A 24,607-nucleotide genomic window follows, 5' to 3' on the forward strand; every position below is an offset into this window, starting at 1 on the left:
CTACCATACGTGTTGTATGAGCATTGTAATCTCCAAGAAGAAAACGTATGGCAACAGTAGGGTTAGAAATTTTCCTCGCCACTAGTAAAGGGTGAATTAATCTGAGACGCACATCTGCATTTATTTGACACTCTAGGAGGACATGGGTAAGAGAGTCAATGGAGCCACAGCGGCAGTGTCTTTGTTGTTTTGGAATTTGGTGATACCTTCCGTTGGTAGAGGCTGAAGGAAGACTGTTGAATCTGGCTAACATAAATGCCCGACGGTGGGCAACCGGTAAAGTAGCTGCTAGGTAATTGGCTAAAACTCCATACTTGGGAAGGATGCCCAAAGCTCGAGGAGAACAGACTGGAATTTTGGATGAATAGAAAGCCTGGCGTTCATGGTCTTTCAGTCTGTCTTTGATTTGGCAGAAGATAAAGTTCTCATTGCTGTTTTGAAGGACAGTTAGATCTATTCCAATGCTCCTAATTTTGTTGGTAATAGCCTTGGACCATTTGGAGACGTAATTATCTTTAAGTAGGTGTACGGTAATGTCGTCATCCTTGGATCTAAAGTGGATCTTGAGCCAGAATTTTATTGTGAAAATCCAAGCTAGGGTTTTGACTGTGGATAGTCCACATTCAAGACACAGAGTAGTGAAGGTGATACTATTGGGGACTCCCATTACTCTTCTCAGAAATGATGCTTGGATTAGATCAATTTCTGAGTTGAAAGCATTGATCCATATGGGGATCCCGTAAAGAGTCTTTGGAATCACCTTTGCTTGGAAAATCTTCAGGGCAGCAATGATGGATTGAAAGCCCTTCCACGTCAATAGAATTGGGCGATACCTGATAGCAGCCTTTTCCCGGAAGTTATGGAGCAAGATCTTCCTCGTCACCACTGGAAATTATATTCGACCTTTAGGCCTACATATTTTAAAAGATTTGCACCTGATTAAGATGGATGTTACATATTGATGATTTTTCCATGTCATCTGTTTTCCAGCGAAGTTGAGAAAACTACTATTTTTGGATTTTACGTAGTTAACCTTTCTCAGTTCGATTTATATCCACAGTAGTTGAAGAATGGCTTTTCAAATATCTCATAAGGCCGCAAACACTCTGGTTTTGCGATAGAGAATAGCAGTATGCACGATGCAGGCATACAGTAGCAATGGAATAGGATGGCCTCCTGCTTTCGGGTGGATGTCCTTCTACCGTGGTTGAGATGGTCTTGCAGGTCATTTATATATAAGTTAAATAGGTCGCGGGGGCCAGCACACACCCTCTTTCTGTTTGACCTCCTCTTGAGGTAGGTATTTTTGTTGGAGAGTGAGCTGAAGATGGTTCAATTTTACCTGGCAGGAGGTTGCACTGTACAATTTCCGAATTAGCATGAATAAGCGAGGATCCATGTCCATTTGGTCTAGTTTGGACCAGAGAAGGGTCCTAGAGACACTGTCGAAGAGCATTACTTCAGATCCAAAAAAATGCTACGATATAGTTTCTTTTGTCCTTAGTTGAGGTATATATTTGTCCACAAGAAAAGAGAGAGTGAGACAGTGGTCAATTGTAGATTTCCCGGCTCTAAATCCCACCCCTGTTCTGGACCTATAATCCTGTTTTTTATTTTGCCATGTCATTAGTTTGCTTCTCAAGATATTTTGCATAGAGTTTCCCTAAAGTTGATAGTAAGCTGATAGGTCTGAAGTTTTCTGGTCTGTTCGTTGGTCCTTTCTTATGGATTGTCACACTAATTGATGAGAGCCAGGTTTCAGGAATTATTCCATACTGGTCAATGAAGGAGAACAGCTTGACTAAAATAGGGAGCCCACCAGTCAGTGTGTTCCAAGAATACCTCGCCAGGGATCCCGTCCGGACCTGGGGCCTTATGGCATTTCTTTAATTGATGAATTAAATGATGTATGTCCTCTAGTGTAGGAGATGGCCATGACCAGATATGTTGTCCCCATCCAGTTTCTCCCATATATATCAGATGTGTGCTAGCAGGATCACCGAAGGAGAACTCGAGAAATAGTTGGTCCATTGGGGTTCGGTTACATTTACAGCAAGTAATGATTTGGAAGGTCCGTTCCACTATTGCCCAGAATTGTTTTGGTGTTATTCGATTTTAGGGCATCGAGATAATATTGTCCATTGAGTATTGGCAAACTGGTCTCTTTTCGCTTGTGTAGTAGTGTTTGGTGTTCCTTTTTCCGTTGTAGATAGGTTGCTAGGGATAACGAAGTGGATTGTGGTATTATATGTGGTCTTAAATATCGAAGCAGCTTCTCAGCAGTCTTTTTTTTGACTGGATACAGTCGTGAATGTCGAACCAGCTTGTTTTTTAGGAGCCATATTAAATTGAGTCGGCATTGCTAGTGAATGTAGTCTGGTAAGTATCTCAGAGAAGCATTCCATGGTAAGTGGGCTTGGATCAGAGTTAATTAATCAGGTCTTTTCTAAATTCGAGTGGAAGTGATCATTGACCAAGGTGGATGATAAGGTATTTGCCATCCTGGGCGACCAGTGGATTTTTCTGTATAACTCTTTTTTGGTTAGAGAGTTTTCCATAGTTGAAACTTTATTGCAGAACCACAAGTTCTTCAGGGATAGCAAGAGGGGTAAGTGGTCACTTTCTGTACGTTTTCCAATCTTGAAGGAGTGGATGAGTTCTATGAAGTTAGGTGTGCAAATTCCATAATTCAAGGTCCTGTTCAGGTTGCATTTCAAGTCCTTCTATTTACAGTCTACTGATATTGCCAAGTCCAAATTCTTCTTTGCAAGTTGGCTGGCTCCTGAAGACTCCAAGGGCTTGATGAACAGGTTGCAACATGATGAAGGTCTCCAGGAGAACTCTCACCCATTACAACCACAAAAAGAAACCCTTAACAAGGTGTTAAGGGCTTATAGAAATCAAGGCCGAGTCTGGTACCCTTGTCTTCTCCAAAGAGCTCTCTCCTGCAGCCTCTTGCTGCTCTGAGTCTCCACCCCTTACTGGGTCAACCCATTCTGTGTCACCCCATTCTGGTTATGTGGGTTACATTCTCCCCCACTAAAATCCTGTCGTCCCGACAGTAATTACAATGCAACTCTTGAAATCATTGCACAAATGATTTCCCCAGTAGAGCCAAACTTGGAGGAACCACATTTGGTGCATCTGAATGCAGAACATTGTCTTTCCTTTGCAAGGATTTCCAACTGTTCCAAACTTAGCTGCACTGGAAGTTTGCAAAACTTTCCAGCAAATGTTGCGATTCAGCCAATTAGTTTGCAGAAGGGATGGGGGGGGTTGCAACTGGAATCCCCTCCTTCATGCAACTGCCAAACAGAATCATGTGTTTCAAATTCAAACAGCAACATCTCTTGAACTTACATCACATAACAAAACAGTTATATGGGGATCAAACCCCAACTTGCTGCACACTTCCATTGCAAGCAATTTATATTTGCAATCTCACTTGCTTCAAGCCCGCTGGTTGAAGCCATTTGTAACCTCAGCTTGTGGGCGTACTGTGGGGCAGTACTTGGAATGAGTTGCAACAACAATTTTTAAACAACAAAATGGTTTACTTTTCTTTACAATTAACACTTTTAAAACATCAACATTTAACGTTACAATTCAAGGTCCTGTTCAGGTTGCATTTCAAGTCCTATTTACAGTCTACTGATATTGCCAAGTCCAAATTCTTCTTTGCAAGTTGGCTGGCTCCTGAAGACTCCAAGGGCTTGATGAACAGGTTGCAACATGATGAAGGTCTCCAGGAGAACTCTCACCCATTACAACCACAAAAAGAAACCCTTAACAAGGTGTTAAGGGCTTATAGAAATCAAGGTCCGAGTCTGGTACCCTTGTCTTCTCCAAAGAGCTCTCTCCTGCAGCCTCTTGCTGCTCTGAGTCTCCACCCCTTACTGGGTCAACCCATTCTGGGCCAACCCATTCTGGGCATGGGGGTTACACTATCAGTCACAGACCAGGAAAGCGGGGCATCTTAGTTGATAGTTCCATGGGAATGTCAACTCAATGCATGGCAGCTGTGAAAAAGGCAAACTCTATGCTGGGGATAATTAGGAAAGGAGTTGATAATAAAACTGCAAGGATTGTCATGCCCTTATATAAAGCCGTGGTTCGACTGCACATGGAGTACTGTGTTCAGTTCTGGTCGCCACATCTCAAAAAGGATATCGAAGAGATAGAAAAAGTGCAGAGAAGGGCAACGAGGATGATTGAAGGATTGGAGCATCTTCCTTATGAGGAGAGGCTGCAGCGTTTGGGACTCTTTAGTTCGGAGAGGAGACGTCTGAGGGGGGATATGATTGAAGTCTATAAAATTATGCATGGGGTAGAAAATGTTGACAGAGATAAATTTTTCTCTCTTTTTCACAATACTAGAACCAGGGCGCATTCATTGAAAATGCTGCGGGGAAGAATTAGGACTAATAAAAGGAAACACTTCTTCATGCAATGTGTGATTGGTGTTTGGAATATGCTGCCACAGGAGGTGGTGATGGCCACTAACCGGGATAGCTATAAAAAGGGCTTGGACAGATTTATGGAGGAGAAGTCGATCTATGGCTACCAATCTTGATCCTCCTTGATCTCAGATTGCAAATGCCTTAGCAGACCAGGTGCTCAGGAGCAGCAGCAGCAGAAGGCCATTGTTGTCACATCCTGCATGTGAGCTCCCAAAGGCACCTGGTGGGCCACTGCGAGTAGCAGAGTGCTGGACTAGATGGACTCTGGTCTGATCCAGCAGGCTAGTTCTTATGTTCTTATGTTCTTAAATATTAGACTGTAAACCTACGAAAGCAGAGGCCTGACTTTTTGTATTACACAAAATGCTGTATGCAGAGAAAGATATAGCAATCTCTTTGCAAGAAGATCCAGGGATCTGTTTCAAGAGTTAATTAGTGTCTTTTTAAAAATTTTAAACAGATACTTTTAGAATCCGCAATGCTGTTGTAGGGGCTGTATTCCTACTGAATGCATGTTTTGTCAAGCTAATGAAAGTTTACATATATGATATTCATTAAATTTCCAATTATCTTGTCCAATAAGTATTGCCAAAACTTCTAAATTAGCTGAAAAGATGACCATCATGTTAGCATGAAGAAATAACTTTGCTTTGTTAGAATTATTAACTTTAAATCATTCACCAGCATCATCCCCTAAAGGCAATGTTGTCAATGCCAAAATAAGGCTGGAATGATTGCACAGCATACCTCAGGAGTAATACCCCACCCCCACACTCCACCCCCTCCCCCAAATCAAGCAGTTATTAGGAGTTCTTGTATGTTATGTAGAATTTTGTGAGGACTCCAGAAATGATTTAGTCAGAATTCTGATGCTTTACTGTGATGCAATAAACTATCTCTCCGTTTTATTTATGCTTAGAGGATTATATAAAGAAAAGAATATCAAACATTAAATGATAGCTAGACTGCATATTCAGTTGGAACCCCAGACAACTCTGGTACTAGTATCTGAGAATTATTTTCAATTTTTCATTAGAACAGCAAAGATATGCTTAGCAATATAGAAATGCACTACATTAGTCATTACTGGTGAAAGAATCATATGGACAATTTTGCTACCAAGTAGCTACCAAGTTGCTGATTGAACTATTAAACATTATATTAGAGAATTATGGATCCTGAGAGTGGCTGCAGAATCTCTGCTGGGCAATTGAACCTCCCCCACCTCGTAGCAGCAGCCTAATTGGAGTAACCGGGGTGGGGGGTGGTTGGGTGTTTCCTGCAGAACAAACCATGTCTTTCAGGCAATTGAGCCTCCCCCACATCCTGCTGTTTCTACCCAAATGCCTGGTATCCATTTATGACAAACTCATACTTTGCATTAAAATTGATATTTTTATGAGTCTAGTGTCGCCTCTGTGAACACAGTGTTTCATGTTGTACAAGCAAGTAGAGCTTTCCAAAAGCTGATAGGCACAGTTATTAAACATTTGCACACCCTCCCACTCATTTGGAAATGCTGCCCCAAATTCTGAAAAGAATAGAAAACAAGTCTGTAAATTTCCACTGCCTGTCAGGAAAATAGAAGGAAACAGGGCAGGCGGACAGGGGAGGGGGAAGAGGCCCTACAATTGGGAAAATATGTTTGCAAGGAACACATTAATCCTTAATCCTTTGGTGTGTACTTCTAAACATTATTTAAAAGGCAGGGAAATATGTTAGTGTGGCAGACACTCACTCAGCCTTCTAAAACACCAGGGCAGGGAAAACTCATATTTTTCCTGCCTTTTTACATGAGGGTCTGAGGTGCTTCTAATAATGATAGTGTGAAGGGAGAAAACACTTTCTCTCGGTCCTTTTGCTACACACCAGAAGGCAGAGGGATGCCCATGGACTTTTATTTTCCTCTTTCCGTCTGACAATCCCCACATTTGGCAAACTAAAATAAATATTCTGAGGCAGATTTAAACTTAAGCAAGAACACAAATTTATTTGACAGGCAGAGGGAATGGCGAATGGAAGAATATCAGCATATACTTATTCTGGGTTTGTTTTTTGCCATCAAGTGTACAGATGACTTATGATGACCCTGTAGGTTATTCAAGCAATTGACTTCAGATATAGTTTGCCATTGCCTGTAAGTGAATTACAACCTTGGTATTCCTTGGTGGTCTCCCACTCAAATAAGAATTCTAGCCATTCCAAAATGTAGCAAAAATATCATCTGTTAGCTGAGCACAGTGAGTCATAGAACGACATCAAACATACAGTGGAAAGACTTCAAATATCATTTTAAGCACCCACTTTAATAGTTATCTTCCTTTTTGAAGGAAAATGCTCAGTTGAACAGGACCATGCAACCGAGACTGCTACAAACCACTCACAAAATAATTAAACAAATACATAGAACAATGCTTATTAGCAGGGGCATACCGGCATAGGGACATGGGGACACCCATATCCCCAGATGCATGCCTTTTGGTCACGTGGGGGGCACTGGATGCCTCCCCATGTGACAAAACCGCATGCACCCACCTGCAGCAGTGCCCTGCCCCCCTCCTGGCCTCCTTGGAGGCTGGCTTCTGCCCTCCTCAGGCCAGCCTCCCTAAGCTGAGAGGGTGGGGAGGACTTGGGGTGCGGCCCTGCTGTGAGTGCTTTTAAAAGCACATCCCTGTGCACCAGATCCTGCTCTCCCCAGGAATGCAGAAGCCAAGCTGCAGGGAGCCTGGGGGGGGGGAGGGCTCAGGGCACACACCATCACCTTGGCCTGGTTTATCCCATCCTGCCCAGGAAACATATTTTGATATCAAATTAAATTTTATAAAAATATCCAGAAATTTCCTAGCCCAGAGTTTGCAACCTTAAGCACTGCTCTTCTGCCACTGGGCTAGCTCACCCCATGTATGGGGAGCCACTGCTCCACTGGTGAAAATTCCACTGTCCATAATGGGTAGTTCACCATGGGTTGATGATGGTCGGGGTGGGTTTCTATCTAACTGGTAAGACTACCTACCTTAGGAGCTAGAAACAAAAGAGCTTATACCTTTCTGGTGGCTAACTGTCCTAATTTTTCAAGAAACATTGAATGACTGAGGATTTCACAAGTTCATTAGGGAGTTTGGGTTATTACTGCACTACTTTTTTAAATTTTTCACAGCAAAATGATCTCTAACCTCAAAGTTTTAACTGCATTTTGTCTTTATTATGAAACTTTCTGTGCTTGACAGACATTGCTATCATCTCTTTTCAGGAAGGCTACTCTTACATGAAAAGGTTGAAAATTGTCTGTTAGCCAAATTCCATCTCACCGTAAAGCCACTGTATTGAGTGCTAGGGTTAAACAGGGTGAATAGCAGGATGCTTGTGGATTTGTGTGTGTGTGTGTGTACTGAGAAGGAATACTCAGTGCACGTATTTCTCCTCATTAACTTAAGCCTCTCTCAGGATCTGTCATCATATAATGTTTAATACTGCAAGCAGCAGTTTGATAGCTAGCTAAAATGTCTATATGATTTTTTTCTTTTACCAGTAATGACTAATAAAGTATATTCCTAAGTATCTCTTTGCAGTTCTGATGAAAATTTGAAAATAATTCTCAGAAACTGGTACCAGAGTTTCGTGGGTTTCAAATGAATATGCAGTCTGTAGCTATCATTTAATGTTTTGTTTTTTTCCTTTATATTATTCTCCAAAATAAAAGCATACATTAAAACAGAGAGAGAGTTTATTGCATCACAGTGAAGCATCAGTATTCTGACTAAACCATTTCTGGAGCCCTCACAAAATTCTGCATAAAATATTAGAGCTTCTAAAGCTGCTGTGTTTTTGTTTGTTTTTTGGTGGGGGTGGGGCATTACTCCTGAGGTATGCGGTGTAATCACTCCAGCCTTATTTTGGCATTAATAGTATTGCCTTTTGAGGAAGCTGCTGATAAATTATTTAAAGTTAATCCTTCTAACAAAGCAAAGTTATTGCTTTGTGCTAGTATGACAATCATCTTTTCACCTAATTTAGAGAGTTTTGACAGTACTTATTGGACAAAATAATCAGAAATGTAATGAATACCATATAGGTATACTTTCATTTGCTTGACAAAATACACATAAAGTAAGTTAAAACCTCACAACAGAGTTGTGGATTATGGGAATATTTCTTTTAACTTTTTAAAGGGACGCTAATTAATACTGGAAACTGGACTCTGGATGCTCTAAAAAATTGGAAATTTTAAGAACTACTTTCAAATGTTTCCAAATTCTGGTAGAATACACATGATAAAATAACATGAACATATTATTTTTGTTTGTTTCCATGTTATCCAGCCACACTTGCATGTCTAGATTGTGATAGTGGGAAAATGGGTTGTTTTATATTCAGGCATGTAATTAGGGAGGGGCAGGCCACAGCACATGCCCTGGGTGCCACTTCAAGGAGGGGCACCCTGAGCGATCCAGTTCCCTGCCAAGAACTATCTTTGCACACCATGGACTGGAGGCTGTTAGTGGGAGAGCAACTCAAGAGCTCTCCCAACACCAGGAAGTGGTAGGGAACCTGTAGACCAGCTCACCGAGTGCCCCTTGCACTCAAATCTCCTGCCACTCCTCCACTCAGCCCAGGGGTTGCTCACCTTAGAGTTAGCATAGGTGGAATAGGGTGCTGGGGCCTTTGGGTCGACCTTCAGTTGGTCTGCCCCATGAGGAAGTGGCTGTCCCATTAAGAAGTGTGCTTGCCTGGCTGGCCAGAAAGCAGGAACAGGCCAAATTGGAATACCGTCTGGGGGTACGGGATGCTGGCCCAGCTCATTTTCCTTCTCTCCCCTCTTCTAAGTATATGTATTCTCTCTATATATATATGTGTGTGTGTGTGTGTGTGTGTGTGTGTGTGTGTGTGTGTGTGTGTGTGTGCTGATGTTGCTTTAAGGGATACCTACTTAGTTTTTATAGTTAATGGGAATATTTGATGAGCCACATCTATAATGACCTTTGGGTTGATTATCTTCAGCTGTTGTTTGCATTTCACTGTGAACCACTCAGTATCTCATATTCTTAGTCCTTCTAAAGGTAATAATAGGTAATGATGAACAGCCAGGAATGTATGGCATAACATTCCAATATTTATAAATCATTTATCTAATGTTCATTGCATGCTGTGCATATTCAAAGGTACAAATGAAATGTTCCTGACCTTTGGGTTCTTTAGTTTGAAATAGGTTTTGTCTATTAATATCATTTACCCAAGTTTTAGCTTTTCTGATGATAGAATTAGGATACCCCCTTCCTAAAAGTTGGTCTTCCAGTGCATATCAGAGCCCTTAGGGGATGGGGTGGTATATCAAGTAAGTAAGTAAGTAAGTAAGTAAGTAAGTAAGTAAGTAAGTAAGTAAGTAAGGAAGGAAGGAAGGAAGTAAGTAAGTAAGTAAGTAAGTAAGTAAGTAAGTAAATAAATAAATAAATAAATAAATAAATAAATAAATAAATGAACAAATAAATATCTGCCTGATTATAAAGGACCTGAGAAGTACAATTTTCGAAGGCTATCATTGCCGGAATCACTGGGGTGTTGAGATTTTTTGGGGCTGTATGGTCATGTTCCAGGAGCATTTTCTCCTAACGTTTCACCTGCATCTGTGGCTGGCATCTTCAGAGGATCATCTGAAGATGCCAGCCACAGATGCAGGAAAAACATCAGGAGAAAATGCTCCTGGAACATGACCATACAGCCCGGAAACCCCACAACACCTCAAGTACAATTTTGGTTTTGCCTAAGGAATAGTCCATGGGTGGTTTCCCTTTAATTTATATGGGTGAAACAACCTGAAATTCAATAAAGTCTTTCTATCTGTTGTCTTTTTGTATAAAGATACTTGTGTCTGATTTTCTAAAGTAATGTTAACAACTATATTTTTAAAAAGAGTGAAGAAGAAGAAGAGAAGAGTTTGGATTTATATCCACCCTTCTCTCCTGTAAGGAGACTCAAAGGGGTTTACAATCTCCTTTCCCTCCCCACCCCACAACAAACACCCTTTTTGTAGACATCCACTAAATTTTTGTTCCCTATCTGTCCTCAGTGTTTTGTAAACCACATTGTCATATCTGTCCGAAGTACGTAATTCCTGCTTATTTTTGAAAGATGCTCATATGTTAAGGATATGTGAAGTTATACTGTGTTCAACAACATAGAACTAAGTATAAAGAGTGGGTGTTTTGAAACTGTGTGTGCATGTGCAAATTAGTTTCACAAGACTGGGTATGATGCTGCATAAAATGAGACTTTAAAGGAGTTTTTAATGAAAATTTCTACAGCTAACATTATCTTATATCACTAGTGATGGGTAGGGAGGAAGAAAACCTGTTGGATCTTGCAGGGAGAATACGGTATAAACAATAAGGTCTGGTCCCTTCAACAACAGTTGTTCTGTAACATTTTCTAAAATCACCAGTGTTTAATTTCTAATTATCTTATAGAATTTGACCTGCAAAACTTTTCTCCTAATTTTAGACCTTGTGTGCCTAGTGGAAGATGTGCACTTTGCACATGCTTGAAGTTATTCAATTCAAGGGCCCAAGCTTTTTATTAAAATGGATTCTAGTTTTACACTCTACTCAAACTAAGTTCTGGAGATCAAGACCTTTCATAATTTCAAGTGAGAAAACAAGAAGAGATCATTTCACACCCTGATTTTCTCTACCTTCAAAGCGTCTTAAAGTAGCTTACAATTACCTCTCCGCCAACAGACCACTTGTGAGGTAGGTAAGGCTGAGAGAGTTCTGAGAGAACTCTTTTCATGTTTTCATTATCTCCTTTGCTGTTATGTATCCTCACCCATTTGCAGCCATGTATTACAGCCCTGGGATCAATAAGGCTTTGCCTTAAGGAAGGAAGGCGCTTACCAATTCACTTATGCAGTCAGTGGGATTTGGGGCACCTTCTATATGGAAGTTATGCAGTCTTTCTTTGCCATGGTCTATCTATTAGTCCCAACAGTACACTGTTAGTCCCAACAGTGCTCTGTTATGGCCCCTTCTTCCAAAGCATTCCCTCCTACTTCATTTCCTGCCTTTTGTTCAAGATGTATGATTTGTCCTTGATTATCATAGGTTAGAAGCACTCATTATAAAAAGGTAAGGACCCTGACTTGCATTTTAAAGCTCATGTTATGGCATAGTTGTCCAAAAATGGAAGTCAGAAATGTGTGTGGGGTGAAATTTCAGTGCTTATCCCAGATGCAATTTTCTGTAGATATACACCCCTGTTTGTATTATGCTCCAGAATCGTGTTCTAGCCTGATGAAACAGAATTAACATAACTGGTTATTTTTTGACTCCCATTTTGTGGGTCAAATTCCTGGGCTGCAATATGGGACATCATTGGGGTTTAATGTATTGTCAAAGGCTTCCACGGCCGGAATCACTGAGGTGCTGTGTGGTTTCCAGGCTGTATGGCTGTGTTCTAGCAGCATTCTCTCCTGACGTTTCACCTGCATCTGTGGCTGGCATCATCAGAGGATCTGATAGTAGGAAAGGAAAGCAAGTGGAGTATATATACCTGTGAGTAAAGGTCAATACTCCACTTGCTTTCCCAACATCAGATCCTCTGAAGATGCCAGCCACAGATGCAGGCGAAACGTCAGGAGAGAATGCTGCTAGAACACGGCCATACAGCCCGGAAACCACACAGCACCCAAGTGATTCCGGCTGTGAAAGCCTTCGACAATACTTTGACTTATTGTTTAAGTAATCCAAATCTATGATATCTGATTGGAGTAGAAGAGAAGGAAAAAAAGAGGGGAAAAAAAGGGGGGGGAAGAGCCATTTCTCCACACACCCCCAAATATTAAAAAACAGACAAAAATTACTTAAAGCTGCCCTCAAAATATCACCCTGAAAAAGCAAGCCACAATGAAGACTTAAAACAAGGGCTTTGGAAGGAGTTCAGGAGCTAATTCTGGTGAGCTGTTAAGAAAATAGATATTACAGTTGTGAAAATGAATTCCAACAATACCTTTCTCCCTGTACTTGACACTGGCATTTGGTATATTCTTTGTCCACAGACTGTGACAGGAGCTAAGTACTGACTTGGGAAATCCTTGGAGATTTGGGGGTGGAGTTTGGAGAGGATAGTTTGAAGGCATAGAGTTCACCCTCCAAAGTTGTCATTTTCTCCAGGGAAACTGATATTTCCCATGTGGATATCAGCTGTAATTCTGGGAGATCTACAGGCCTTGCCTTGAGGCTGACTACCCTAGACAGGACACTGGGAAAAAAGATCTCTTGCCTATGCAGATGGACATTTTATAGATCAAAAACAGAAATCTAGGATTGGGTCAAGAAAATGAAGCATACCACTATCACACAGCTGCTATAGTTCTGAATATTTCTTTCTAGATCAGTAGGCTTTTAAAATCCTATTATGCTTTAATTCATCAGTAAAACCAATTCTCCCTAAATGTTCTTGCAAAGATATTGTTATATATATCTCTGCATACAGCACTTCATGTAATACAAAAAATCAGGTCTCTGCTTCTAATATTTGACATGGAACACTACACAGGGATAAATGGGAAGAATGGGCAGCCATTCAGTTACCTGGGCATAGGCTTTTAATTTCAGTAGGATGATTTTGTTTACTTTCCATAAGGTATGGTTCTAACTACTTATCACACTTTAGAACAGAGGCCTTCAAACTATGGCCCTCCAGATGTTCAGGAACTACAATTCCCATCAGCCTCTGCCAGCATGGCCAAGTAGCAGGGCTGATGGGAATTGTAGTTCCTGAACATCTGGAGGGCCATAGTTTGAAGACCCCTGCTTTAGAATCATGGTTTGTGTGCAGTAAACTACCCCAAAGTGTGTGTTTGAATATCACTATGGATTGGAACTCAAGCAAACTAGGAAGTTTTGCAGCAAGCTTTGTGGCAAAGAAGAAAAGGAAGGAGTAGGAAGAGCAACTTGTTGTGAGATCTCACTGTACCTGTTTCACATAGGGTATCTATTGTGTTTAGGGTTGTTTATGCTAAACTATTAAAATTTCCATGCAAGACAACAATAACTTCTCCCTCCATGTACAATTAAGTGAAAATAAACAACCAAAAATCTCAAAAATATGGACTATAAAAGTTGCTTTCCATCCTTCCGCCTAAAAAACTAAATCACAGAGAATACATCTGCAAGGGCAGTTGGCCATTTCATGAGATTATCACAGATTTTGTACTAAGTAGAATTTAGGGCAGGCTTTTACACGCATTATGCAAATGTAAGTGTACATTGTGACATGAAGAGCTCAGAAATGCACAAAGGCAAAGGAGATAGATTTGGGTTATTTTCTCGATTTAGGCTTTAATTAGATGCAAACATTTTCTTCCCAGTTAATTACACATCTGAACTTTTTATAGGTGTTCTTAGATAAGTTTTGGACAAACAACTATAAGGCAGCATAATTATCACAGTATGTTCAAAAATCTCACCCTGATTTGGGTCTCCTGTGGAACTAGTTTTTTGCTTGCTTGTTTGCTTTCTTTTAATCAAGGTCAGGTGAACAGGCTCCATGGCCTGTCCATTTATAAAGACACAACAATAATAGAATGAGATATTAGCCCATATTTATATGTTGGACCCTTTCAACAACTGCGGATCTAACTATACAGTGCATTCCTTCCCGGTCTGTCCCAAAATCCATCATCAAAACTGTCAAGCAGACATACGTTAGGAGATCCTTGGTTAAACTTGATTTACAGATGTGAGAGACCCAATTTAGATTAGAATTATGGTTAGCAGAAGAGGGAACTTGAAGTCTTACTCAAATACTCTCTTCTGGACTGAAATGGCCCTGGGAAGCTGCTGCTTGACCCATTGAGGGCTACATGTTACCAATGGGTTACATATAAGTTTACACAGTGGGATAAATACCAGCTCCCTAGGATAATTTAGGGCCAAAAAAATGGCACTGGGGAAAGACTTAAGGCACTTCTTCCAGTCCACTATATTTCTATTCCAAATCAGGCTTCTACCTGCTTGTGAATTCACCTTTGAATTCCCAATTTACATTTGCTCGACAGTCCCCAAGGTGGACCTGAAACAACGTATCATGCCAAAAGACCTTGAGTTTCAGACAATATCGCTATGCAGTGATTAAAGTACATCCATGGAAAAAGTGAATATTAATCTTTAGTAACCATGGTGAATTGTCCAGCTTTGGAGAGCTCTTTCAGGAAGATTTACTATCAAGAATAATAAGATTTTGCCATTATGGAATTAAAATGTTATTTTTCCACAAAAATAAAGACACACTATTGACTATTTAAAGAGTTGGTGTAACAGCATGGTTTAGAGAATGCAGTGTATTCATAATAAATACAGTATTTCATCTCCTGTTCAAATATCACTTGTGCCACAAACTCAGGTGGCCTGTTTAAAACCACTTTTCCAGCTTCAGTCCCAATGTGCAACAATAATTTTAGCATACCCTATATGGTTGTTTTCATTATAATCTGTGTGAAATACTCTAAACACCAAATGCTATATGAATGCTAAGTATTATTACCACACCAATTGTTCCCTGCACACAGACACTTCTATTACACATTCACAGTACCTAATGATATGATAAGTAAAATTGGTATTCTGAACTTATTCAGTAGATATTTTCTACAGCGAGTTTGGAATCTCAAAAACATCCTGTATTGTGTTATCAAGGCTGAGGCCGTTTCTGCATGGGGGCAGAATTGACTGTCCACCAGCATAATAAATGCTGGTGGAGCTTCAGGACTGCTCACATGGTACCATGTGGGCAGCCCCTCTGCATGGAGCCACCCACTGTTCACCTACCTCTCTACCCTGCACAGCTCTGGACAGCTGGAGGGACATGCCCATGCTAAACCTCCAAACTCTGGGGGTCGGAGGGCGGTGTGGGCATGTCCCTCCAGCTGTCCAGAGCTGCACAGATAAGAGAGGTAGGTGAATGGAACACCTGAGGGGCCAAAAGCAGTGTCCTCACGCAGGTGTGCTTCACACCACGCCGGCGGAAAGACGCCGCTTTTCAAAAAACTCACTAAGGGAGCAAGTTTCAAAAGCAGCGTTTTTTCACCCTTTTTTGGAGGGGTGGCACGACATGGCAGCTGTTTGAACAGCACCCCAGGGACTGAGTTTTTACCATCCCTGCGGCGCTGTTTTTGGGCAGTGCAGAAACGGCCTTTGTAAAGGAGTCATATCCTTAATTCAAATATCAACAGTGAATGTAGTTTTTAAAAATGTATATATTTTCCATGGCCATCCTATACTGGTCATCCTATACAAAATAATGAATACTGGATGAGTTTTCATAAACTGTGACTACTTGGTCCATGTACACTTGCATGTACCAACATGGACTCAAAACTTGCTTGATTTAGGTTTTCCCCCAAGAAAATTGAATCTGATTAAATAAGAGACATCACTGTATGTTGTACACACACTGAGACCAGTGTCATCTCTGCTGTCCAATTGTGGGTTTTGCAGCTCTTCAAAAATCTGCTAAACTTGTTTGATCAGAAATGACAGTGGAACAAAACAAATAAGCTTGTTCACCACCTGAAAATAAGGCAACATTCCTACACACTATGCTGGAAGAAGTCCCATTGCACTCAGTGAGATTTATAAGTTTAGATGTGTAGGATCTCATGGCATTTTGAATGTATCATCTGAGAAAACTGTAAATTTGAAAACAAAAGGAGGAAAGGAGACAAATTGCAAAGTTTTTTCTAGGTAGGAAAATGTATGTTACAAAGCTTACGAATAATGGCTTAAATACTAGTTTAGTACTCTTCCTCCTCAGGAAAACAGGAGCCCCAAACACTTGCATCTTTGGGAACCACTGTGCTGCCTTTTAAAAATTGGTTTTTATGGGTCATTATTCTGCCAGTTGATGGCTGGGGTTTTTAATATGCATTATGCTGTAATTATGTTTTAACTGATCATTTTAAACATTCTAATAATTTCCTCTAACTTTTTGCCATATAAAAAGTTACACATTTAGGAAAATAAACACAGAATTTATTATTTCAGCAACATGATAATGAAATTATAATACAGGTTTCCAAAATTTCATTGGAAGGGCTTCTGTACCTTTAACAGATGTCTGATAAACATTTGTCAGGTAGAATTTTTGTTTGGTTGAAGAGAAAAATTATAGCAGAAAGCTTTGCCTGTTAAATTATTGTTTGTCATTCATGTAACTATAAAAGGTACAGGAACAACCCTTTCTGAAAAGAATTGGCAACCCAAATAATAATTAGTCTAGTTTGAAATGAACTCTCCAGGAGATCAGATTATTAATTTGTTTTTAAAAGTTATAAGATGCTCTTCTAGGGACCTGCTCAGAGTGGCCTACAATTCACAAATATCCCCTGCCTTAGCATCACATTAATGATTGGATGGATCTATTTGTACAGGGTACAGGAAGAACTGAAACAAGTTTGTGATTGTCCAAGAATGACATCTTTTAATATGTTTCCAGTTTCCCTAGGAAATGTGGAACGAGGAAGGATGATTATTCATAAATCCAATTTCAGCATTTCCATACAAAGTCTGGAGATCTATCACAAAGAGCTATTAAAGGGAGTGGGGAAATGACAACTAATAAATTTTATTTATTAGTTTTACATAAAATTTTAATCACTGTGGTAAGTACTGAAATTCCATCTACAAATATGTATTTTGCAAAACAACTTATTGGCAACAATTGTACTCACATCATCTTTTATCCTAAGTAGCTTCATCCAGTCAAGATATAAAGCAAGATTAAGTTTCTGTGTATGTGTATGCAATCCCTTTGGTACTAAATTTTTGTAAAAAGCTTGGGGGGGGGGGAGATTTAAGAGCCTGTAAGTCTTGACAGTTGGCTTTGGAGGCAGAGAACCTGCTCTTGACTGTACACCCCACAAAAGGCCCTAGGCTGGTCAGCATCTCACAGCCTCAGTTCTTTATCCATGAGAATGGGAAGAGTAACTCATTGCTTCTTGTGAAGATTCAGCATTTTATATTCTACAAAACTACCAGAAACAATAATAGCATGCAAACATACAGTTGCAATGGGAATAAAAACTCAATTTCAATTTTAAGACACAACTGCAAATACAGGGGTAGCAATCACACTGATAGGATATAATGTAAGATTATCCAGACAACCACCCCCCCCCCCGGAAGGTTTCTCCATACATTAGTTTTCTGCTTCACACTGTGAATGTGATCACTGTTTTTCAAAGGAGCAAGCTGCTCAGTAGTTTATCCAACAAAGAAGGTAAAATTTTGAATAAACTTTGGTTTAGGGCAAATATTTCTGTAATCCAACATATGTACAAGTATGTCCAACATACATACAAGAAGGCAGAAATCATACTATCATTACACCAACGATTTGCTTGGGCAAATTGCATCCCACGATATAAAATGCAATGACGGGTTGAATTCCGTAACCTGAAAGACTGCAACATCGGACTCCTTATCTGAGCACTGCAATAAGATTTGTAATTGAATAAAAAAAGAATTCTCTGGGACAAACAGATCACTGACTGATTACCGGTAGGTAGCTCAAATCTTCTTTTGCTATCCAGAAAAAATATTTTCCCCAAAGAACCATTCCTAGGTCTTAAGTAAAGAGCATTTTAACTTACTGCAAGAGTTTGAGGCGGCTGCATTCGAGTACTGAATGTTTTCAGCAGCAGCTATGCTGGAACATGAGAATACTGCAAGGGCATGCAGACCAAATGATTTAAATCACACTCCTTGAGAGACAAAAGACTCCTACTGACCTTTTTGCTGTTTAAATGACTGAATAGAACCAGAGTGGTGAACCATCTTCATGTATGAGATCTCAACCGTGGTGATTTATTGAGCTTGAGAGAATCAAGGTGTTGAAAATGGGAAACAGGCAGGCTTGCTGCTCCATCGAATCCAGCAGATTTGGAGCAGCTATGTAACCCAGCACCTGCTTTGCTGAGTGCTCAGCTTGGAAGACTCTACTCCCCCTGGTTGTCATAGAAACCAGAAAGGCCGGTCCAGAATCACACTCCCCTTAGTGGATGGTTTAGGAATAATTCTCTACATCAATTTAATTGAGGAAATGCGGCAGCATATTGTTTTAAACATTCTGTCACCAGAAATGAATTGTATTGACTGAAAGAAAAACTAAATCATGCTTCCAGCAAACACTGCATCACCAGTAGTCAGAGTTTTGCAGATACAAATATCACATGGGGATTGTTTTTCCTTTCTTTCAACATATTCTACTTTTTGGCCTCATTTCATTTGAGACTTTTTTTAACACTGAAGGTACGCTTCACAAAAAATTTCTGTATGAAGACATGTTTGCTAAGGGTATATTGGTTGTGAAAATAGTATCCATGCAGACTTGCCCCTTGCACTACATTTTATGCCACTTTCAAAGGTCAGGATAGGTGATAGTGGTACCCCAAATATTTAAGGGAAAGTACACCCTAAATGGAATAAATCTAATCTGAATTATTACTGGCTATCACGAAATCCGAAGTAACCATTCATATTTGCATTTATATAAAAGAATGACCATCTCTTGGCTTAAAAACTCTATGATTCACCGCTATGGCTTGATGGCAAAAAAAGGGAATGTTTTTCTTTGCTAGATTTTGGAAGCTAAGCAGGGTTGGCCATGGTTAGTATTTGGATGGGAGATCACTAAGGAAGTCCAGGATTGCTACACAGTATCAAGCAATGTCAAAACCTTTGAATGTTTCTTGTCTTGAAAACCATATGGAATCACTGTAATGTGTCTATAATGGAACCTTCCACCAAGTAGAAAGAACTGAGATAGGAAGCTTTACCCTGACTAGCAGGAAGGAAGGAGGAATAGGCTGGAGAAGAGTCATTAAAAGGTAGGACTGAAACCTTGCCAGGCTGTGTGAAATGCAGAGCTCAGGAGGCATCTTATTTTTGCTGGCCAAATGTTAAGCTCTGTGATTAGTTTCACCCTCTGCTTACACCCAACATTTTGTGTGCTGCTAAAAGGATTCTCCCTACCTCCAATGTCCATTTGAACATTGTCCCAGGATGTTTGCTCTGCCGGCTCCAATCCTGCGGCCCTTTCAGCACAAAAAGTACATAGTTGCACTCAGCTCTTTCTGAAAATTCTGGCAATATATAGCTTTCCATTTTTATGTTTGAAAGAGCTGAATTTAAAAATACGCAAACATGCATATGAGAATCTTAGCTGCTCAGAGGACTCCCATTGAAAAGCATTGGGACCATGGAGAGCAGGTCTACTGTACACTGAGCAGCATTGTGCTTTCTAATCAGTCCATGTCATTTTGAATTCTGACTCTGTCCTCTGGAATATTAGCTTTCTGGGTATTTTTCTTTCTGGAGTGACTGATAGAGGCTTTGGTGAGACCACTCTCTTTTAAAATATTCCTTGGATCCTTTTGATCCTGCCTACTTTTGCCCAGTATCCCATCTTTCTTTTCTGAGCAGAGTAACTGAGAGAGAGCAGCAATGGAACAACTCCAGCCCTTTCTGGAGAAAGCATCTATTTTGTACCCATTACAGTCTGACTTCCATGCTGACCATGGGACAGGGAAGGTTCTGACTGCCCTGACAAATGATTTTCGGAGACACCTGAACTGAGGTGGGTTGACGCCACTGTTGCTACTTGATCTGACAATGGTGCTCGATCTGGTTGGTCATGACATCTTGACATACTCCCTCACTGATGCTGGGCTTTGTGGGTCAGCCTTGCAGTGGCTGCCATCATTTCTCCAGGGCCAAAAACAGAGGGCAGCAGTCAGAGAGAGATCCTCTCCATGCCACTCATTGGTGTGTTGGGTCGCTCAAGGGGTGATTTGCTCTCTGGTGTTGAACATCTATATGCACCCTCTTGCCAGGCTGAACCAGAGTTTCAGACTTGGGTGTCATCAATATGTCGATGACACCCAACTACTTCTTTTGTTGGACAGTCATCTGTCCTCCACCCCTGATGTTTTGATCAACAACTTAGAAACTCTGGTGAAAGGACTGAAACAGAGCTGGTTGAAGTTGAATCCATCCAAGACAGAGGTCTGGCGGCTGGTTGAAGGAGGAGTGAGTGGACCTTACCAATTAACAGGCATACCTTTAACACCTACATCAACTGTCAAAAGTCTGGTACTTGATGCCTCCTGATCAAGTCACACACATGGCTCACCAGGCTTTCTATCATCTCTGGCACTATACTTGTCTCAAACTGACCCAGTCACAGTGATCCAGGCAACCATCACTTCTAGACTGTGCTATTACAACTCACTCTATCCATGGCTCCCCTTGGGTCTGTTCTGGAAACCACTGGTGCAAAATGAGGCAGCATGGTTCCTTATTTACTCTGGGTGGAGTATCCAATCACATTCAAGATTTTGATGCTTACCTTTAAAGCCCTAAATGGTCTGGGGCCATAGTATTTGTGTGACAGCCTGCCCCGTCTCCAGTATGTCCCCCGATAGATGCTGTGATCAGCAAGTAAAAATCTACTGGTGATCCCTGGCACAAAAAAAAATCTGGCTGGCCTTGATCAGGGCCAGGAAGTTATTGGCCTTGGCCCCAACCTGGTGGAACACTCAGTCCTGCAAGACCAGGAACCTGCAGTACTTGATGCAATTCCACAGGGCCTACAGAGCTGTTCTACATATTATTACAGAGCAGCTATGGTTGAGGTAGCTATGGTTTCCATCATTCAGCTGACCTCTATCTCTGTTATGCCTTTCCCCTGCGTTTTGAATTTCTGTTCCTATTAGATATTTTATAGTTTAGGATTCTATTATATTCAAGGTGATTGGCTAGCAGACATTCTGAGATTTTAACTGTAATATAATTTATGGGTTTTTTTGTTTATAATATGTTGGAAGCTATCCTAAGCCCATAAGGGGAAGGGTGGCATACAAATAAAATAAAATAAAATGTTAAAAAGAGCTTCTTCACTCTCACACAAACACATGCATAGTGACTGACAATTTGCCAGAAGATTAAGCAAGATGAGAAGCTTGCTGTAAATGTCTCACAGCACCATCAGCACCTAAAGGGAAATATTTTCCTGGAAATATTTTGGAAGTGCTAACTATGCACAAATTCAAATACCTCTTATAAAAACAGGAAAAGCATAGGGATCTGATTGTCTCTTTAGGAATGATAAGGGGTATTACAGATTAGATCAGAGGTGTCAAACTCGTGGCCCTCCAGATGTTATGGACTGCAGTTCCCATCATCCCCTGCCAGCATCATGGATGCTGTGGATTAGATCATCACTATGGGCATCTACATTGTATCATTTTCAGAAAAGATGTGCATAAGGTTGTATATCTTGCTTGTAACTATATAACTGAGTTATCAGAATTTGATATACTGGGTTTATTACTGATCACACCCGCACATAATCTACATAGCTTGGATCAAAAGAACAGTGAGTTGAACTGTACTCATCACATATTCTTCCCCTCTCCACTAGGCTTGGTAAATACCCTAAACATTCGGTAAAGTTCAGATTAGGATTTATTTGGGCATAAAACTATCTGTATGCCTGGATAATACAAATAACATATTTGGATATACCCAAATCAAGTTCGGGTATATCTGAAAAAATCGGGTCCGTTTGAATTATTTTTGTATATTGGGGTGTCTTTTCATGTTTTGGCCTGCACGGGGCAGATTTTTAAAGCTAGCAGCACCAAAATTTCAGGGTATCATCCAGGGACTGTCCTGATGATACCACATGGGTTTTCTGAAGTTTGGTTCAGGAGGGCCAAAGTTATGGACCCCCAAAGGGGGTGCCCCATCCCCATTGTTTCCAATGGGAGCTAACTCCCCTCCCCTCCTTCCTTGCATGCCACCCCTCCCTCCCTCTCCCTCCCCTCCCCCTCCCTCTGCTAGGGTGGGTGGGCCAGGTCCAGATGCTGGGCTCTCTCCCTCCCCTCCCTTGCACGCCCCTCCCCCTCCCTGCACTTGGGTGGGTGGGCCATGTCCAGATGCCAGGCCACCTCCCCTCCCCTCCCCTCCCTTGCATACCACCCTTCACTCCCCTCCCCCTCCCATTTGAGGGTCCATTTTAGGGTCCATAACTTTGCCACCCCCTGAACCAAACTTCAGAAAACTTATGTGGTATCATCAGGACAGTCCCTGGATGATACCCTGAAATTTTGCTGTCACTAACTTTAAAAATGCACCCCTGACATGCATACCAAGAAATTTGCCTAAGATTGTCTATTCTGCAGTGCCTTGGCTCCATTATAGCCAAGGGGAAATTTCTGAGTGTTTAAGCAGGCTGCACATTTGTGAAGATTATGGACCCTCAAATGGGTAGCCCCCATCTCCTGTCAGATCCCATTGGAAACAATGGAGGATGGGGCACCCATTTTGGGGGTCCATAACTTTGGCTCCCCTAAACCAAACTTCAGAAAACTCAGGTGGTATCATCAGCTGCTAGCTTTAAAAATGTACTCCCTGCAGGCCAAAATGCGAAAAAACACCTTGCATTCAGATTCGTTCATATTAAGGCAGGACATATTTAGCCAATTTTTGTCCTAATATGCCTGAATTCGCCTAGATTTGGGCTGAATCTGGTATTTGTTTCATCTGAATCTCCAAGCCTATTCCCCACCTCTCTTCTGTGGCCCTTTCTCAGACCTCTTTAAAAGCTGCTTCTGAACATGGGTGATCCTTGGAAACAATGAGCGGATTTGCCGGGGGACTGTGTATACCTGAACAATGGAAATATATGCAGCTCAAGTGTGAATATGAATAACCCCCCTTTCTGCTTGTGCAAGAATGCCTTTACAAATCTTAGGGCTGATAACATATAAAAAGGTAGGAGTTAGACTGAATGATTGAATGTAAAATGTTACGGTCTAACAATTTAGCATGGTTACTTATGCACTCTGCACTGCAATAAACAATGGCATTCATGAATGAAATTTCCTGCAAAAAACCATTAGCAGTTGTCAGGCAAGCAGAATCTGCAGCAGAATCATTATGATACTGAAAGAATTATGTATCTTTGATGCACACTGTCATGGGTCAGACTGCTGATATCTCCTCACACAAATAGGAAACAGAAGCAGGGGGCAGTGTAAGAAAAGAGGAGCAGCCACAGGCAGAGGAAGCTTCACCGTGTCTGCAGCTCCAAGGGCCAGCTGTGTTTCAAGCCTAGTTGCAGTCAGTGTCACTGGAGGGCTCACCAAAGCTGCTGGAGCATAGGTGAATATGGCTCCAATTAGAAATATAAGATAGACAATGGAGTGTCTGACTACAAGCACAGCATAGATCACTCTCTGACAGCTGTAATGAGCCTGATGTACTCCATGGGGCTTGGAATGCTGGAATGGTCTAATGAGCAGCAGCTGGCTATGGCAACAGTATTGGCTATGTGTTCTTGCTGTATTCTGTATTCCTGTTAGCCTGATCTCAGAACCAAACTTGACTCTGGACTTGAATTTACTTTCTTGTACTATGCCTTGAACTTTGAGAAAATGGTACACAACCTTGGTCTGGTTTACTGACTACACTTCCTGCCTCCAGCCCTCATATCTGCAGTCTTAATGATACATTGCACTTGTGCCTCATGGGAGGGGGCAGAGAAAGATAACCTACAGCACCCAACAAACCTTCACCCCCTTCCTTTTCAATTTGAAAGCCTCCTAACTTCAAACAACTTTTAACTCCTTCCAAACATGGACAAAGGAACTGGAACCAGGACCTTCAATAAACCAAGATGCCAACTGTTTCCCCACATCCACTCTGACAACATAATAACTAGACCTAACAACACCAGATATACCATATCAGGAGTTCAAGAGCCTGATCCAAAAGGGGTGGCAGAATCTGCTCTTGAGCAGTGTGCCACCTCTCTGGCAGATTTGTTCTCCCTGGGACACTTACCCTGACAGACAGGCAATCCTGCCAGCATGTAGCTGCTCCCCCACACCAGCACTGGATTGTGGTGCTGAATGCCATGGCAGTGTCTCAGGGCCCCAGCTGCCACTGCCAGCCTAGCAGGGGTGTTCCAGGGGCATGGCCAGGGGAGAAGCAATATTAATCAGTTCCCTCCCAGCCTTTGCCAACACTAGATTGGTGGGTCACATGTAAGACTTAAGCCACCAAAACAGTAGCGAAGGTCTATTGCAGCCT

General features: G+C 41.2%; 1 protein-coding gene across 3 annotated transcripts in view; it reads right to left on the reverse strand.

Moving 5' to 3' along the window:
• ANO3 (anoctamin 3) overlaps window positions 1-18,421 on the reverse strand; it is a 163,434-nt gene extending 145,013 nt beyond the window's left edge. For all 3 annotated transcript variants that reach the window (XM_048486772.1, XM_048486771.1, XM_048486770.1), the window contains exon 1: window positions 18,241-18,421. In XM_048486772.1, the coding sequence (XP_048342729.1) occupies window positions 18,241-18,292 (52 nt within the window). In that variant the 5' untranslated portion in view covers window positions 18,293-18,421. The remainder of the gene's footprint in view (window positions 1-18,240) is intronic.
• Between the last annotated feature and the right edge of the window lie 6,186 nt (window positions 18,422-24,607).

This window comes from Sphaerodactylus townsendi, linkage group LG02 (assembly GCF_021028975.2).
Source record: "Sphaerodactylus townsendi isolate TG3544 linkage group LG02, MPM_Stown_v2.3, whole genome shotgun sequence".
Lineage (NCBI taxonomy): Eukaryota > Metazoa > Chordata > Lepidosauria > Squamata > Sphaerodactylidae > Sphaerodactylus > Sphaerodactylus townsendi.